This window comes from Chelmon rostratus, chromosome 7, assembly GCF_017976325.1.
Source record: "Chelmon rostratus isolate fCheRos1 chromosome 7, fCheRos1.pri, whole genome shotgun sequence".
In the NCBI taxonomy this organism is placed as follows: domain Eukaryota; kingdom Metazoa; phylum Chordata; class Actinopteri; order Chaetodontiformes; family Chaetodontidae; genus Chelmon; species Chelmon rostratus.
The window spans coordinates 21,509,795-21,528,682 of NC_055664.1; the positions used below are offsets into that span (position 1 = coordinate 21,509,795).

The 18,888-nt window shown below is 40.3% G+C and overlaps 3 protein-coding genes across 4 annotated transcripts in view; all 3 read left to right on the plus strand.

Moving 5' to 3' along the window:
• The first annotated feature begins 888 nt into the window (after nt 1–888).
• On the plus strand, nt 889–1,818 carry LOC121609299 (odorant receptor 131-2-like). The gene has a single exon (XM_041940889.1). It carries the CDS (start codon nt 889–891, stop codon nt 1,816–1,818), a length of 930 nt encoding a protein of 309 aa, XP_041796823.1.
• A 1,169-nt stretch (nt 1,819–2,987) lies between these two features.
• On the plus strand, nt 2,988–6,424 carry LOC121609195 (diablo homolog, mitochondrial-like). Its single transcript, XM_041940769.1, has 6 exons — nt 2,988–3,049; nt 3,381–3,513; nt 3,632–3,754; nt 4,581–4,691; nt 5,347–5,443; nt 5,831–6,424. The coding sequence occupies exons 1-6, from the start codon at nt 2,991–2,993 to the stop codon at nt 6,037–6,039; spliced, it is 732 nt and encodes a 243-aa protein (XP_041796703.1). The 5' UTR covers nt 2,988–2,990; the 3' UTR covers nt 6,040–6,424.
• A 4,120-nt stretch (nt 6,425–10,544) lies between these two features.
• Nucleotides 10,545–18,888, plus strand: part of nectin3a (nectin cell adhesion molecule 3a) — a 32,295-nt gene continuing 23,951 nt past the window's right edge. For both annotated transcript variants that reach the window (XM_041940961.1, XM_041940962.1), the window contains exon 1: nt 10,545–10,671. In XM_041940961.1, the coding sequence (XP_041796895.1) occupies nt 10,578–10,671 (94 nt within the window). In that variant the 5' untranslated portion in view covers nt 10,545–10,577. The remainder of the gene's footprint in view (nt 10,672–18,888) is intronic.

The following is an 18,888-nucleotide window of genomic DNA, read 5'->3' on the forward strand; positions in this document are numbered from 1 at the left end:
GGATGGTGGAAGCTGGTGTCTTTGTCTGGCTGCAGGGTGTCCGTTAAAAAGTGTTATACCATGGTCTGGGTGATTACTCGATTCTGATTGGCTGCAGGGTGTCCGTTAAAAAGTGTTGTAGGACACCTGTAAAAGAAGTTCCGGTCAAATAGCCTGATTGTGACCTTCCAACCATTAACATCTTGCCTTAGCATGATGATAACCAGCACCTAGGTCATGGGTATGTCCATAGTGCAGATTTGTAAATAGTTAGCCTTTATCTGAGCACATGGGAGACATGGCACAAGAACTGTGCTGGTGGTGAAGTCTCATTCCAACTCATCTGTCATTTCAGGCTCCTGCAGGAGCAGCTGAATCTGCTTAGTTTCCTTAACGTGTGCCTCGCTTATTATTATACATTATGGAGTCAGTAGGGTTCAGAGTTTCTCAATTTAGAGAAAATAGAGACTTCAAGTTACACATGTAGCCTTCCATTTTGTAAAGAAGCCCAACTACTGATGTCATTCAAAAAATTTCATCCTGCGCTCAGTGTATCTAATTGAGTGTGAGGAGCATTAGCAGTGTGCAGTGATGATGACATTGTGGTGCAAAGCTAAATTTGTTGTTTCCCTTGTGTCCTACTCATAAGTATAAAGTTTCTGTCAGAGGGCTGCACGGTGCTCAGCAGAGAACATTTCTCTTTGTAACTGTGAGCCATGATGTCAAATCAATGCTGGGAAGGTATAGAGGTATGTTTTTTCTTTTCAAAGCAAATTCCACCTGTTTCCCTGTGAGAAGGTTTCTGAATATTTCTGAAGAGAAAGTTTAGATAATGATATGTGATTTCCGGATTTTGGCTTCAGTCTTCAGAGTCAAATCCATCTGTATTTAGTCACAATGCTAAAATATATGGCTCATAATGACTCTTCCTTAATGAGAAAGATAAATGAACGGGTGATTGCCGTTCAGCTTTGTGTGTCACTTTTCCTTTGCATTAACTGTGTACTTATTGCGACTTTTTTCATGAAGGATTTCTTCTACACAACCATGCGCTACATCTTATTTGCTACCACATTACTGTCTGATTGTCTGATTTTAATTGTGACAAATCTCTTGCTCATCCTGAGCTATTTTGGTATATCTATACAGATTTGGATGTGTGTCATTATATTTAGTTTATCATCTTTGTACACTTTTGTCACACCACTAACTTTGACAACAATGACGGTGGAGCGCTACGTGGCCATTTGCGTGCCCCTCCGTCACGCAGAGCTGTGCTCCACGCGCAGTGCTCGGCTTTGTATTGTCTTCATTCACTTCCTCAGCTCTGTACCCTGCATTGTTACTCTCTCCATTGTCTTTACATCTGTCACCCTCAGCTTTTACAAGCAATACAATGTCTGTACTGTGCAGGTGTTCATTTTACACAGTTGGCAGCGTCATCTCAGGTCAGCCGTATGTCAATTTTACTTCTTGGTCATGTTCATTATTTTATTCTCTTATGTTAAAATAATGAAAGTGGCCAAAGCTGCATCGGGAGAGAATAAAAAGTCAATATGGAAAGGGCTCAGAACAGTAATTCTTCATGCTTTCCAGCTGCTGCTCTGTCTCATCCAGCTGTGGTGTCCATTCATAGAGGCTGCAGTGCTCGAAATTGATTTAATGTTATTTATTAATGTCAGGTACTTTAATTATATAATGTTTAGTCTTGTTCCAAGATGTCTGAGTCCTCTTATTTATGGCCTCAGAGATGACAAGTTTTATCTTGCATTGAAAAACAATGCATTGTATGTCTTTGGCAAGAAAAATAGATCTTTCAGGTGTCAAATTAAACTATAATGCTGCCAAAGAAATGACTGTTTCTTGCATAACAATAATGGAGAAACATGCTTGACAATAATCGTAAAAATAAGATAGTATAAGGACGAAAATAAAGTGAATGCATAAAATGAGATGGAAAATAAAAGCACTGAATAAAAGTTGCAAAATAAAGCTCAAAATAGAGTACATCAAATGCATAAAATCAAGTAAAATACAACATTTAAACAGAAGTGCAGCAGTGCATCAGTGTGTGGCAAAGCTCGAAAGTGTCATTCCTGTATCAGGAAAGTGGGGAATAATATTCTTTAGGTCCCAGCATTCTCTGTAATAACCTTGGAAAAGTGATCCTTTCTCGCCAGATGTGTTTCTTTATTATTGACAGTCATGGCTTCTATGTTTATATTTCGGTGAACTGGAGCCCAGTTTTCCTCCATTTTCTTTCAGCTGCTTGATTGTTCAGTTTTATCACATTAACAGTGCTATTGTTTAACCATGGGGACATTCTGTCAGCCTCTTCTTATCTGGAGCAACAGTATTTACAAACAGTATTTTTTCACACAATGTGCAACCAGAGATACTTTAATACTTTTGTTGTACGGTAATGCATAGATGCAGTAGGTATGACAGATAATACTGAGTGATGTACAGTATAATTATATTTTATTATTTATGGAGTACTATATGTACTGCATTATACTGCAATACTATATTTCACCTAATAGCTAATATCTCATGCATTATCATACTGTATTATAATCTGCTATATTTTCTTGATTTTATTGCACTGCATCTTATATTTATATCAATACAGACAAACACAAATTATAATTACTTAATTGTAATATAAACTATTCTGGTGTATGCTGTTATAGTAGATGATGTCATATTACTCATATACATATACTATACTTTGCTGTGACTGACAACACCACTTCACTTTGCTTGAGATGCCTTGTACATTTTTTTGTATAGTTTCTTTTTTTATTTCAATTAATTATTTTTTCATTAATTTATTTCTAATTATTTCTGTTTGCATTTTCTGTGTATGTAAATATTTCTTTCCTTGTGCTGCTGCAACGCCTGGTAAATACTGGGATACTGTTGCATTTGTCACCACGAGGGGGCAACAGTGTTAAGTCTGTGACAGCTCCACAGCAGTGGAACCTTTGCTCAGTGAGACGAACATTTTCATGCAGCGGACCAAGATGGCAACGCAGAGGACGGTAACAACCTGCCTCCGTCTTCTCAGGTAGTGGGTGTATTATAGTTAGGTGACGTTAAACTGACAGTATTTGTATTTTAATTTTTACACGCTATACTAAAGCAACAAGCTCTTAAAGACTAAATGTCACTGTTGACTGTAGTGTGGGGAAACGAACATGTTTTGTTTCATAGCAGTACCTATAAAGACAACCGGAAGTTGTCAGACAAACGTTACATGTCAAACCTGTTTTTCGTTTGCATTTTGTTTCATTTTCATTCTTCATTAGCATTAGTTTATTAGTTTATTTTCTGTAAAGGTGTTGCTTTTAATGGGATTGGACTGTCTTGAGATGAACCTTGTTATTCGCTTTGTCCAGGAGTTCTGCTCGTGTCCTGTTCAGCGGCAGAAAACCTGCAGTCCATAAACCGGGGAAATGGTCGAATATCCTGTGCACAGGTGTTGCATCTTTAACCGTCGGCGGTGGGCTGTGTGCGATACCTTTCAAACAGGTTAGCCTGTCACGTACTCGAGATAGAGTCATGTGGAAATTGCAGCTATCTAATTGCAGTCATCTTCAGTTTTTACCGTCTCACTGTTCCTTGTTTCATCTCTGTGTCTCTGTTGTAGGCTGAAAACCTCTCTCACGACTCTCTGATCAGACGAGCAGCCTCTGTGGTAACAGACAGTTCAAGCACTTTTCTCTCTCAGGCCACCTTGGCTCTCATAGATGCCATCACAGAGTACTCAAAAGTAAGGTTTTTCATCATGTGGTATTGCCTTAATCAGGGTTAGAAAGATTATGTACAGGTGCAGTATGTGTATTGTAGGAGCACTTATTGCATGTGTCACCATAGTTTAAAGCAAACAACAATAAAAATAGAAAGCACATATTTTCTTCATGGGCAGTTAATTCAGTCAGAACGCCACACTTTGTCCTGAAACAGGCAGAGATGATGGAGGATGCAAAGAATGTTATTTTACATATGAGAATATACATTGTGACTGAAGAGTGGCACTTGCAACAGCTTGAGGTTTTTTGGTTGGTTTTTTGAGCTTTTGCAAAAAGTGAATGTACTGATTTTTCATATTTCCAATTCCTTGGCTGATTCATCAAACAGGAGATGGATGAGAAAGCTGAGGAATTTGGAAGAAAATGGCTTTTTGGCAAAAAAAAAAAGCTCTCTCTCTCTCTCTTTTCCTTCAGCCTCTTTTGAAATACAATAGGCCAGGGACAAAAGCAGAGCAGGTCAGGAGTGCAAGGTACAGCACTGTAGATGTCCACACGCAGCATGATGTAGTTTGTAGAGACAAGCCAATGTCTAACAGACCTGTATACAACTGCTGAGGATTTTGTTAAGTATAGTCATAAAGAAAAAAACTCACTTTGTGGTACTCAAGGTTGCGAAATAAAATTCTTTCCAGAAACACTGGCTTGTGGAAGGGATAATTTAGACCTATATCTCAGCTACAATAGTCGGAAAATTGTCTATACTCCGGAAAGTCCTCCTCTGGGTACTCTGCCATCAGTAGATTTTTAAATGTAGACTGTGTATGCCTTCCCTCTTTTTGCTAACAGGCTGTGCACACACTCATTGCTCTCCAAAGACGCTATTTGGACTCACTGGGAAAACTTACTCCAGCAGAAGAGGATACAATCTGGCAGGTGATCATTAGCCAGCGTGCAGAGGTTAGTTTATGTTTTCCTCTTTGGTGAAAAGTACAACCCCGATTTAAAAAAAAAAAGTCATGAACGCTGTGTAAAACCTAAATAAAAAAATAATGCAGTCTTTTGCAAAGTCCAAGAGTCCATGTAGTAACATACTTTATCCAATCATATGTTCGCCAAGTGGTGAACCTTGCTCCATCCTTGTTTGTGAATGAGCATTCCCAGGATGCCCCTTTCATACCCAGTCATGATACTATGTCCTGTTACCGATCGACCTGTTTGCCTGTTTTACATGTTCCAAACAGGTGTTTTTGGAGCGTTCCACAACTTTCCTAGTCTGTTGTTGCTCCTGTCCCTGTCCTGACCTGTTTGAAACATGTTGCTGCACCAGATTCAAAATAAGCAGATATTTACAAAAATCAATTACAATTACTTTCAATTGAGTATATGTTTAAAAAAGGATTATCACATTCTGTTTTAATGATGTTTTACACAGCGTCTCAACTTTTGTGGAATCAGGCTTGTACTTAAACAAACCCAAGCAGAGCTTTTTTTCTTTTCATTTTTTGATTGTGACACCATACGTGTGACAGCAGACGTACAAACCCTACAAAACAAAACAGTTGCACAGGTGTTTGATCTGACTTGGGTTGAATAATTCTCTCTGTGCTGACAGGTTAATGACAGACAAGATGAATGCAAGCGCTTTGAGTCAACTTGGGTCAGCGCAGTCAAGCTGTGTGAAACGGCAGCGGAGGTGGCATACACCTCAGGTGTGTAAAACAACATGTCTGAGTGTTGTTACATGGCTGTAAGACTGAATAGTTGGATGTTGTGGTTGTAATGTTGAGGCAGGTTTTCTCCGGGCTCTTGTTGTGATGAATTGAAGTGTTTTGCTGTGAATCATCTTCTCAAAGCTTTGTATGTTGTCGTCTGTGGTGTCTGTCCCATTGAGCTGCTGTCAGTGTTACACTTTGGACAGTGTATGGATCATTTGCTGTCACTCCGTAGGCTTTTGTGTATAACCAAATAGAGATGATGGACAGGAGTGTCTTCTTCATGACCAAACCTAATGTCTGAACTTGAGGTGGTGTTATGGCAACCTTTGAACTTTTTTCAGCTATTTGACAGAGTGTGTGTTTGCATCTGTGTGTGTCCAGGAGCTGAACATGCGTCCATCACAGTGAGGACAAACATTCAGGTGGCCCAGTCGCAGGTGGAGGAGGCACAGAAACTTTCAGTGGATGCCAATGAGAAGATGGTCAAGGCCAAAGTGATGGAGGTTGAAAGGATGACACAATATGCTGCATCCTTACAGAATAGTAGCGATGAGGAAGAAGTGCCTGAGGCATATTTGAGAGAGGACTGAAACAAATAACCAGAGCAATCCAAAAACAAAGGAAAGCATAAAAAATGTTTATTTGCTTTCAAAGTAAATAACTTTTTTTTATCATCACTACAATGTTTTCTTTCATTTGGACTCTGCAATATGTTTGGCTCTGTAATTGGTTATGTCTCATTCATAATACACTGCGTTCAAATTCATGTACTTACATCTGCACATAAAGAGCAGTGCTGAAAGAGTGAATCACACAAAACGACTCAGCACCATGTTTTTAAATGTTTGGTCATTTAAGGGTATTATTTGAATAGGATTGTGTTTTCTCTGCACTGTTTATTGTCTTGTGACTTGACCAGCATCATATTGTGTTATATTTTCTCAAAATTAACTGCAATAAAGACAAAAAACAGTATAAAAAACATAAACCTTTTTATTTTTGGTCTTCACATGTTGCAATAGCATCAGATAATGAAGCCCAGCATTTCATTTCCTGTTTACTAGATACATATTTAGCGGCTACTGGGTTATATTCAGTATTGTGTTGTTCAGGCTTGTTTTTTTTTTTTTTTTTGTAACATTGCGTTGATCCAAATGACGGAAAAACATTCAACCAGTGCTAAAAATGGAGAGAAAACAACATGTCCATACAGTTGCCAAAGAATGAGAGTTGCCAGATTTGTTCTGACCGAATTGTTGGTGTGAACAGATGTTACATATGGGATGTGAACAGAGTGTCCCCTGCGGTCATCTTGGGAGATATTCTGTTTACCAAAGTGACCAGAAGCCACTTCGTAAACACCTTAAAGCCCAGAGACACCACACAATTGGCTGACTGAATTCGTCTTTGTGGATTTCAACCAATCAGGTAGTGATATTACATTTTGTAAATGTTACTCTGTAGTGATGTATGAATATGTCCAACACACAAATTTCAACCCCCAAAAGGATTAATTTCCCACTGGTTCCCACTCGTGTACCTTTGAGAACATCTTCAAGGTAGTGTTGCCTTCCTTTTTATTTGTATCTCTCTTTTTCACTCAGCAACTCTACCTTCACTGCAAATTACCCATGTCCTGACGCTCTCCTATAGAGCTTTTAGGCCATTTCTCAAAGCCCTCCCTCATCATCACTTCATCTCTAGTGTCACCTCTTTCCACACTGTCACAGAGCAGGAAACAAACGGCCTGTCTCTCATCAGCATAAAGAACGGCAGCTGAAGTTAAGATGGTATTTTTACACAGATGGAGGATTGTGGAATTTGTCCCCCATCACTTAACCTGGACGCACACGGTATGAACAGAACGAATGATCAGAGGAAAACCTGCTTTAATATTCACATTGAACTCTGATTATTGTTTTAAGACGAACTTGAACAAGTATGAACCTATCCTTTAATTCCAGTAGATGGCGATCAACATCCATTACAGCATAATTTATTTATTTGTTTTATTGCAGCTCCATTTCCAGTCAATTGAAATGTATTTCTTCAAGTCACTTTTTGATTACAATAGTTATGACCTACACAATTTTCTGTGGTGTTTATGGCTGTGACTAAATGGGAACCCCATATTTTTAGAGAAGCTTTAACGTGAATATCTTCCCTGGTGCATATACTTGCATTTGCTTCTTGTTGTCGCATTTTATCTTAAAAGCAGCATGCACACAGACACAGTACAACACTCATTTCTGTCACCGCTTATGTGAGTGCTTTCCCACTGTGGTAAATCCTGGGGACAGTTGCCAACTTCACTTTAAAAATATACACCTAACCTGCAGCTCTGTCACCGAATACTCACTGTAGAAGCCTTACTCTTCAGTAGTGAGAATATGCTCTGTAACTGGCACGTTGTCTTAATTGTTTTCACGTATGGCTTCCAAAGGTCAGTGTGAACTGCAGAGGGTCATTTCAGAGGCAGCTCATTATGGGGAAGACCTATGTGGAGCTGCAAACACAAGTGTGTGGCGTCAGCAGCGAGGTGACCTCTCCCTGCTCTCGATGGTCAAGCCTTGGCAGGGGATGGGACCATGCGAGTGGCTACAGGGGAGGTGGGGGGGTGGGAGGTTTTGAGGTGTGCAAGGACTGGCTCACCAATGTGACTAGTGAGGAATGTTGTGTTTAACAAAGGCTGTTTTCACAGACTGTAAAACCAAATATCCCAGACAGTCTGTGTGGATGTGCACCCACTGGTCACAGGGGAGGTGGTGCCAGTGCAGCCGTGCCTGCCTGGAAGAAAATGTAATGGCGCTTACCGAGTATTTTTGTAGCATAAAACCTCAATGAGGTAACCACAATCACAAATGTCATGGGCCATAAATGCTCATAAAGTATTTAGTGCTACTGAGGGGGTTTGAGCGTTTATGCAGCATTTGTGCAGTTATGCCAGTGGTGTGCAATAAGTCTCACTGAAACTATTTCACCTAAATTGGTGATATCATTAACACATTAGATGCATTGTGGAAGAAAACAAGATGTGATTTATCATCTTGTAAATACATGAGCCTGCTCTCTGCACTGACTTTACTGTTCCAATGCAAAGTGGCCCAGGGGGGGAGATTGATCGGTGAAAAGGGCAGCACTTTCACCTGGGGATTTATGGCTCTTTGAGGATATAAATAAACCACCAGAGGGTATAAAGGCAGGGGGTACAGTGTGGTGACACATCATGGGTCATGCTTTAATCACGGTTGAGCTGGGCTGTAGCGCAGGGAGAGGGTTAAATTTTGCGGGAGATGATGGAGGCACCCCGGAGAGTTCACGTCCCATGATAAGGACACTAATGCTGGCGATGAAGACGCCGCCGCAGAGTGAAATGGGAAGCTCAACGTGAGGGAATCACATCGAAAGAAGCATTTTTGCTTATCTTCAGTGAATAAATATGATGTCCGCCTGAAACTGCTGAGGGAGCATGTTTATCAGTTCAAGCTACAGAGCATGATAATAACACCGCGCTGCACACAACGCCGGATTCCTGAACGTGTAAAAGCTGTAATTATCTCAAAGAAAAGAACAATGCAAGAGAGTGTTTCATTACCACTTTGTTTCAGGACAGAGTCCTCACAGCGTGCCTGTGTTGAATCTGGTGAGAACACACATTTTCTCAAGTGCTTTAGTCGTATGTGACTGTTTTGTCCCACAGTAGCTGATTCCTGGGCTTTATATTAACTTTCACATTCACTTCCTTGTTTTCCCTCACAGTTTTAGAATACCTTTGTAACCCTGGTTACACATTGCCTACAAAATATGTGCCTCAACAATGTCCAACACAACAACCACTGATCATCATCATCATGTTGGTTTTCTGTTCATTATAACATTGTAAACTTGTAAATCTGTTATAATCATATTTTGACTGACTGATTGAATCTGCTATAGGAGTCTGAGAGAGCTTCCAAATGTGTTAAGTGAAAACATTTATATCAACTTACAGTTCAAAACCTCCATCTATATATAGGCTGGACCTGGTGGTTAGAGAGACTGCAGTGTAACCCGTCTATCTCCACAACACCCGTGGGACCTGCCAAAAAACTGAGGTTCTGTGTCTCCTTGAGCAAGACAATGAGCTTTCATCTGTTCAGTCACTGCTGTGCAGAATGCAATCATGCTTAAGAAGTAAACTGTTATTATTGCAATTAATGGTTTCATTGCAGTTTACTGTGCATGCAATTCCAGTTTCCACAAGGGGATTCCCAGCAGATCCAAACAAAACTTCTCTTTTATTTTGTTCTTTTTAACAGAGAGAAAGAGAGAGTACGCACAAAGATCAGTGTTTCAAGATAAGATAGGACAAGACAAACCTGTATTGGTTACTAAACAAATGTTCACTTAATCAATTACAATTTTCTAATTGCCACACCTGGAGCCTTTGGAGCTCTCTGAGGTTTTGCGGCCTTTAAGGCAGCTGCTCACTTTGCCTCAGTGTCATTAAGGCAAACTACTACTGCTGCTATGGCTGACAATAACAAGGTCAATTTTTGTGCACTGGATACTTTTATTTTTTGACACTATATTTTGTGAATAGTACATTACTTAAGTCATATTTTCAATGCAGGACTTGTATTTTTGCTGTGTGGTATTGCTTCTCTTGCTTTAATAATACTGTACTACTAATACACTACTACTCACTACTACAAGTAGTAGGCCTGTTATAGTGTACTGCCAGTTACAGAAACTATAAAATGTATTTACCTCCATTGGAAGCTTTCATGTTTCGAAAAAGACAGTTTTCATAGTACTACACTACTGCTGCTGCCCCAACGAATACCACCAAGTTACCTTAACTAATGATGTTATCATATTAGTGTATAACAGGGCTTACACCTCAGAAGGGCCCAGTGTTGAAGTGGGACAAATCAAATCAAACACTGGGACCGTGTGCGTGCGTGCGTGCGTGCGTAGGCGACGTGTGTTTGTGTTTGTCGCCCCGCAAAAGTGGTACAGCCCACGCGGATCGGTCGCCATGGAGAGCAGCTCCCCAGGAGCGCGGGCCAGTCAGAGAGAGCAGGCACGGGCGAGGAACAGGGAGGACGGATCCGAGAGTGCGAGAGCGCACAGACAGACAGGAATCATGGAGAAAAGCTCGCCGCTCAGGAGGACTTTCCCACCTAACGTGAACGGACTGCGACTTTTAACAGCACTTCTCAGCTTATACGGACTCACCTGTGAGTTATCGGCTTCTTTGTCATTTTGCCCGTGCTACTTTTGAGGCGACTGAAAGAAGTTGCAGTGGAGCTTCTCGATGGCTCGACCGTTAGTCACCGATACAAAACGCCAAAACCGGCGAATCGTCGTTGTGTTGAAAGGGGCTGTTCCGTTCAAAGGCAGCTAGCTTTATTCGAGCTAACGGTTCTTGTCTGTGGACAGTTATCCTAACATTACGTCGGTAGCAAAGTAGCTGCTGGCGTCAGTTCACCGTTAGCCATACCTCGTTTGTCGCTTGTCTTTGCCATTTCACTAGAACTTCTTAATGTTAATAACAATAGTTTATGTTCAGTTATGCCACATAAAGCAACTGCTAGTCACATACAAGCTAACTCAAATTACATTTCCAGTTGAAGTGAGTCCACTCGGTCAGGAGATAACTTTAGGCTCAGCACTGATTTAATGGTAATTATGCGCACATTTTCTAGCTAACGGTACTTGCAGCGTGTCACATCTTGACTTAGCTTACAATGCTCAGGGAGTGTGGGGGGAAATACCGGCTGCTCTCTCCCACTCAGAGGGATATAAGCACCGAGGAGCAGCAGTGATTCGTGGTGGCCAAAAATAGCAGCGAAATGGAGTATTCTGGGTGTCACTTATGGTGAGCACAGAGGAGCTCCTTTGTGGAAAGTTTGCCAAGTGGTTGGTTACAGATGGGGGATGAATGTTATGTGATACAGGAGATGAGAGGCAGCGCAGACCTCGTCGCTTTGGGCGTGAGTGGTGGCAGGGGGAAATGAAGACATATTTCAAGGGAGGCACTGCAGTCGCAGAGTCTCTGGAAGTATTGACCTGCAGTTGGGCTGCATGCCAGCCGGAGCACCTTCCAGTCTATACTGTCCCGAGCAGTGCAGCTGGGAAGCTTTGCTGTACCCCAGTCCTGAGCTGGGATTACAATACATGACAGGCCCGCTAAGACAAAAGAAGAGACAAACAAGGATGGATTCTAAAGTAAATACTGCCCAGGAATGCACCATTTGTTTTTCCCGAATGCAAGGGCAATAAAAGCTTCTCAGATATGCCATAGTAGCAGTTTCTAAAACGACCATAAAACCTTTCCTGCACTGTTAACTGCAAAAAGTGACATACTCCCAGAGCTGTCATTGGCCACCTTGTCAATGCATAACTGCAAGTAATGATTATTTTTACTGCTCATTTAATAACCTCTTGGTGTATAAAACATCAGCAAATGCTGAAACGTCTTCAAAGTGTCTTGTTTTATCAACCAGCAGTCCAGAACCTGAACATATTCATCTTACAATAGTTGAAGATTAAGAAAACATGCAATGTTTGTATTTGAGGAGCTGAAACCAGAGAATCTTTTGAGGGCATTTTTACCTACTAATCCTTGCAGCAATACTGATATCAGTATTTGACAGATTAAGATATTCAGCAATGATAAATCAGCAAATATAATTATTTTTAAATGAGACATGTACTTAGTTGTACATTTTACAGTTCCAAAATTCTTTGTACTCGTCAGTGGATGAACTATGTAAAGGAGACTGTGTCTCTAAATGACCTCGAATGTAGCTTTGGTGTTTCTGTACTGCTATTTCTTGCCATGTATCAGTGGACACATTTTCAGAATAAGATAATAGTGGCTAAGTAATTGTCCTGGCAGATTCATTGAGCTTTAGTATGTGTCTCTTTAGCTTCCACCAGTGTTATCTCTGTCATGCTTACACACACAACACATACTTTTACTGAGTCCTCTTCATACCATACTTTTTCTGTCTGTAACCACAAAACATTGGTTCATAATTCAACACAGGGAACTGATAAACAACACATTGTTGCAAACTAAGCAGATTAGCTTCCAAACATGTGCCGTTTGGTACCATGTGTGTGCAGGTTTTCAGTCCAACTAGTCACCTCGACAGCCAAATTGACTGATTGAAGACACCCTAGCCAGCAAAAGGTTAGTTTTGGTGTTGTGTTTGGAACAGAAATTTGTGCAGGTTTTTGACTCTTAATAACATATGGTTAGAGCCCATGTGGCCTTGGCCTGGTGTTGCGGGTTTAGCAGAGCACAAGTGTGCGGAGGGGCTTTGTGACAAAAACAGCACTGATGCCAGTTTCCTTCACTGTGTCATTTTCAGATTCTCTTTCGTGTAGACGGCCTTGTGAGGAGGGGATTCATTCTAGGCGTGGCTACAGGCTGTGAGGGCTGTAATTGAAGACCGTACTTTTGAGGTTTCTTCTCTTTGGGCCACATGATTCATAATCTAAATAAATAATGTAGTAATGGAGCCACCTAAATTATAGACTTAAAACAGAAATAGATTTGAGCAGTGCACAGACTGAGCAGATCTGGTCCTTATAGAGGTTGTGTGCTTCAGTGGTTATTAAACACACAGTATGTACGTTCTGCCATCATGGGGTCTCTCAATCGAATCAATGAAAGCAAAAGACGTAGTTTGATGACGTCGTCAAGTAATGTGGCATCATGGGAGTTGTTGTCTTCACGGTTAAATATATCTAACATACAGTAGGTCTGGTCATTTGTAGACATATTAATGTGGAAATGTAACATATTTTATCTTTAACTGAGAGCAAGATGTAGCCAAGAAGATAGGATGGTCATTGAAAGTATAGTTCAGATAGCTCCAGCTTTGTCCCCACATGGCACAGGGTAGATCAGATTATTTGATTTTTTTTTTTTTTTTTTTTTTTTTTTTTTTTTTACAAAAGTGAACTTAACTAACTAATGTAATGCCATTGCCAGTCTGAACATTAAATATGTGTTATAGATGTGGAGTTAAAGTTACATGCCAACCTATCAGGCTTTTCTTGGAAATTATGTTTTAACAAGATTAAAAAAAAACTACTGTCATCATTCATTTTGCTTGATTCACTTAGTACTTTTCCATTTTTCCAGTCAGTCTCCTTGAAATGATGATTGGTTAACTTTAAGGATGACTTAGTTAAGAAGACAACTTGTGAGCACCTTATTAAATATATGTGTAGATGCCCACATTTAGCTGATTCCTGTTGTTAATTATCCACACTGGTTATTTGGTATTGGAATTATATGTAAGGAAGATTTTTAAAGTAAGTTTAAAAATTTTGGATGTACATCTGTGGGCCACAGCTGTAGCATTCATCTGATCCTCTCATTTGATCTTAAATCTCAGTTGTGAAGCAGCAGACTGAAAACTCCTAATCACATTAAATGCATGTAGTGTTTTCTTTTTGAAGGAAGGCCATCAGCAGATGAGTTGGCTGCTTTATTGTGGGACATGGAGGCTGTGTGTGGGGTTCAGGGAGCAGGCTGTGGTCTCCAGCTTCTGTTGACTCCACCCTTTGCTTCCTCTTCCACGACAGATGTGACTGACTGTCAGAGGCTTTGTATGGCAAGCTGCTCCCTGGTGGTCCATTAGTAAATTCAAAGCTGTAACCCCCAGTTTTAGCTTATCCCCGGACTTGATTACTCTCAGCCCACTGCTTTCTCAGGTCCATTTGGAGCTGCCTGCACTTGTTCTAACCTGAACTACCCTGTCTAAATGTACTGTATATTATACTTTATAATAGGCGCTCTGAAAATTGCACCAATTTCTGTTCATTTTAGTGAAAGTTACTTGCTCAACATACACACCAAAAAATGTCCTCTCTTCGTTTGCTTCTGTGCTGAGTGTCCCACTGCATATGCGCATTAGTGTCTTATAGACATAACACTGAGATGATATCAGATTCAGTTTTACAGACATCTGTGGCTGAGGATTTTACTGTAACCAGACATTATTAATTTGAGTCAATCCCACATATACAGTACTGTAGGCATGAATACTAGCTAGCTCACCAAATGTGAGATAATGGTCACCAACAAAGGGGTTGCACATTTACTCCTATTTGAGTCACGTTTGCTAAAATATACAGTGCCCAACTGTTTTAGAAAATATCTATCTATCTAATATAAAAAAATGAAACTTTTTTAGCTTTTAAAGATTTACATCTTCTGTAGAAATCAGGGGGCTTAGGCCTGAGTGCCCCAGACAGGGCAGGGAAAGTGGAAAGCATTGAGAAGCAGACTAGCTCATTGTTCAACTTGGTCTTGCCATGGGATTTAGTGATAATGACACAAATATAGAAATACGCCATGCCTACCTTTTAACCCACCCGTCTGGTTTCACGAACTAATCACAGAGCTTCTGGTGGCATTCATTATCATTTATATCATTTTTTGTCTACTTCCTCCCCAGACCAACATTGGGAGTTACCAGTCATTAGTACCACAGTGCATAGGTAATTAGCCATTCAAAATTGTGAGGAAAAAGGGGACCCTGCAGTAAAAACATAGAAAATGCTAATATTAGGTATGCTGTTTTTCTCCGTCCAGTGGCTAGTATGTCTTGTCTACTGAATAAATCTTGTGTAGACAGGAATTGACTGTTTTAATCACTGCGTCATAGGAAACTGCACTGTAAAAATGGCTTCCAGATATTTCCATGGTTAATTACCTACTGTGAATGAACAGAGGGAAACCTTTTAAACCGTTTTTTGCCTGCTGTTTTCAAGAGTGAAGGTTTTTCCCTGAAAGAACAGATCACAACATGTGACCGAGGTTAGGGTCATTTGGATACACTGTGGCTTCACAGTCCATATTAAAGAGGTATACATGCAGGATGTGCAAAGTCAGCAGCTGAATCCCCCAGGAGAGGAGCGTCAGGGTTATGGGAAACAGGTGTGGCTGCTTTTCACCACTCAGTCTTATTTGTTTCACTCATTCAGCTGTCAGGTGGCTATGATGTTTGGGAAGAGCACACAGTCAGTTGTGTGCACTGACACACCCCCTACCACCCAAGTGGGAGATTATTAACACCCACCAGTCAAATACAGGGAAGTGGCCATGGTAGCAACTAAGTTATCACGAGTGTTGTCTTATTTGCTTGTACACAAAGAAGGGTGACATACAGTATACTGTAGCTAATAGAAGGAATCGGCCAGTGCTTTTACCACACCTGCAGGATAGATCCCCCAGCATTACACTCACATCCTAGTTTAAAGCTCTCTATGACAGTGTTTATCTAGTGTGATAATAGACATTTGGCTCAAAATATCTGGAGAGTTTCAGCGAAGTCAGTCAACCACAATGCTGGCTTTTGTTAAAGACTGATTTTACATCATCTCTTGCTTAGTATCTGTATCCGTTATAGCCTATAATCAAATGTTGATAACCTATGACATTCAGCTGAATTTAGCAGTGGAGACACACAAACAAACACAAAGTATTGGACTAACTATCCCAGAATCACAGGTCCAAAACCATGTGTGAGCAGGAAATGTTCATTGCATGCGTTATTTACAATAATGGACTTGCTCATGACTGACAGTTCAAAACTGTTCTTGTAGTACTGAGGGTAAATTTGTTAACATTCCTGCAGTTCAGTTGGAAATGCTTGCGTTATTTGAAGCAGACTGCCTGTGACAAAACTAATAGGATATGACGCAGTTGGATTTCACATACAATAGTTTTTGCTATTTTATCAGAGCTTTTGTCCAAGTTTTCTGGGTTTCCGCAGCCACCCTCTGCCCTCATTTCGTGTGAGATAACATCAGACATCGAAACTAAGGGAAAGAGAGACCTGTCCCCTACCTCAGAGTTCCCTGATTTGGCTTGCAGAGCAGCCCTGGCCCTTGATGCAGATATATTGCAGTAATGGCTTAAATAGGATTTTGCACAACGATATAGTCCTGCTGGTATTCAGCCAAATCATTCCGTATGCCCCTGCCATCCCTGCTACGTCCCCCTATGTCCACATCACCTCCTCATACTTAAGTTTTATGCTTCTCTTCTAGTTGCTGATGCTTTGTTCATTTTCACGTAGCCTTTAAAGCTGAATGCAGTTCTCCTCTTTGATTAAAACTGTAGCCCAAAATAGTCTGCAGGTTTTGATAGTGTTTAAAACTGATGAAGGAAGGTAGAACATATATTGTCTTTATACAATAGCTAAGCTCCTCTGTCACACTGTGCAAGTCATAGATTACTGCTCACTGCTGACAAACATGATCTTTCAGTGTAGTTGCTATTTTTTGTCTGTGCTTGGATTGCGAAAAGGATCATAACAAAACAAGTGGCCAGTTCTATTTAGGGCTTAAAAACAATGTTGGAATATCAGACATTGCATGTATTGAATTACATCCATGAAGGTTTACTTACTCTACAACCCAGAGCTGTTAGACTGACAATAAATGGGGTACTACTGCCTTTATGTTTTCAAAATATTTATCTTTTACATCCAAGTGAGCTTCATATAATGGGAACACTACGTCAAACCAGACACGTAACCTGAGTACTGAGAGAAAATAAACTTGGATGTTGTCTTACTGACTTCTTTTAGCAAATCTCTGTGCTCTTTACAGTTGTAGTTGTAGGAGTGTGGATTACACTGAAATATTCCCCTTGATTGAAGTCTACACGTGTTTTTACAGGATATAGGGCAATATAATGTCATCATGGACAAAGCAGTTGGCTAAATGTTTTGCATTGGCATGTTGTCAAATAAATATGTTTGTGTCTTGATGTGAGGTCGCTATAGATGTACTTTAGTCAGCTGTGATTTTTTTTCTTCTTTTAGGTACCTAGGTCTCCTTGTTCTCACAGTTCAAAGTGGGTGGTAAGGGGGAATCAAGAGTACTGCTCTAATCTGTTGCAGAAATGGTGAGAGTATGTGCTGGGAAAAGTGGGTGTGCCGGGGAAATGAACTCCCTCTGACCAGGATAATGCTGCAGAAATGCCACACTGACCAAACTACTTACTGTTTTTATTGACCGCTGCATACACACAGTACAGAGGCAGATTTTTGTTGGACTACTTTGCTTCCTCCCCCTGTTGTGAAGTGGTGATTGCTGACATATGCAGTGATGCTGATTGTCAAGAATGTCCAAAGCAGCTTCCTCCACTGATTTGTTTCCATGCTGTACACTTGTTCATTTCTAGAGACTGTATTGATGGATCTGCAGGCAAACTTGGCAACATTTTGGGCACCAAAAAAAATAGAGAAACCCTTAGATTACCTTTATTAGCCCAAACTAATACGAACACAGACTAATTTGAAAAATAATTAAATCCTATAACAAAACATCTTAAAGGCAGAATGAATAGGATTTGTTGGTTGCAGTTTGTTAATATAATATTAAAAGTTCTCCCCTTTTCCCTGTCTTAATGATACCAAAAGCGCATGCATTCTAACTGCAGTTGCGAGGACACAGCCCAGCGTACTACCTTCAGCAACACAGCAAGCTTTATCTGCTTTTGCCTCCTCCTATATTTATGTTATTTTGGCACTGTGTCTGCCATTTACATAGCTTCATCTTGGATGATTGTGTACTATCTGGCACCTGGTCACCATACTGTTTTTATGGAGTCCTGCCCTCACACCCTGCACATCATTATTGGCTGGTTGCTACACAAGGAGTGGACAATTTGACCTGAAATTTCTATCATGCTATTTCTTTTGTTTTTTTATGTAAATGGTATTATATCATGGTATTACAAAAATACAAAGGGTCCTCCACTCAAAACATGATTCTACCTCTTTTCACTCAATGAGCAACATAAGACAACATATCATAAGAGAGAAAATGATATTTTAAAAACTGATTTATTGGCTCCAAATAGGAATGGAAATGAGGTATAGACCTGCGTATGTTTTGGAAGTGGTAGCTTGCCCCATAATGTAGGTTAATAAGTAAATGTAATGTGATTCATTTTTAGAGTTAGACAAGGGGTAGGATTAGGCTTATTAGCAACATTTATTTGGCAATAAACCCAATATATACCATATAAGTACAACAGTTGGGGGACTGTGGGAGATGTCTATCAAAATAAATTTACATACTGCAGCAACAGCCAAACATACCAACACGGCATGTAGTAGAGGGGGCTTTCATGTAACAAGGAAACCAGCTGAGCTTGTGCTTGTAGTATGAAGTGCGAAGATAACATTTAGTCTGGCTTTGTGAGACGGCACAAAAGCAATGTGAAAAAAAAAAAAACAACAGTTACCTGCATCCAAGCTACTACTCTGGTTATTTATTTTGCCTCAAATGTGGCTTAACGTTCATAGTTTCTCGACTGTCTCTCAATATTAAATACACAACATTGCTCAGGCGTGTTGGTCTACAATAAATGCTACTACCCACTTTAGCAGCAGAACATGCTAACGTCAAACCCA

Coding starts and splice junctions, on each gene's coding strand:
- LOC121609195 (XM_041940769.1), top strand. CDS start 2,991: ATGCAGCGGACCAAGATGGCAACGCAGAGGACGGTAACAACCTGCCTC. Junction 3,755..4,580: donor CCATCACAGAGTACTCAAAA/GTAAGGTTTTTC, acceptor TTTTGCTAACAG/GCTGTGCACACACTCATTGC. Junction 5,444..5,830: donor GGAGGTGGCATACACCTCAG/GTGTGTAAAACA, acceptor GTGTGTGTCCAG/GAGCTGAACATGCGTCCATC.
- LOC121609299 (XM_041940889.1), top strand. CDS start 889: ATGGCTCATAATGACTCTTCCTTAATGAGAAAGATAAATGAACGGGTG.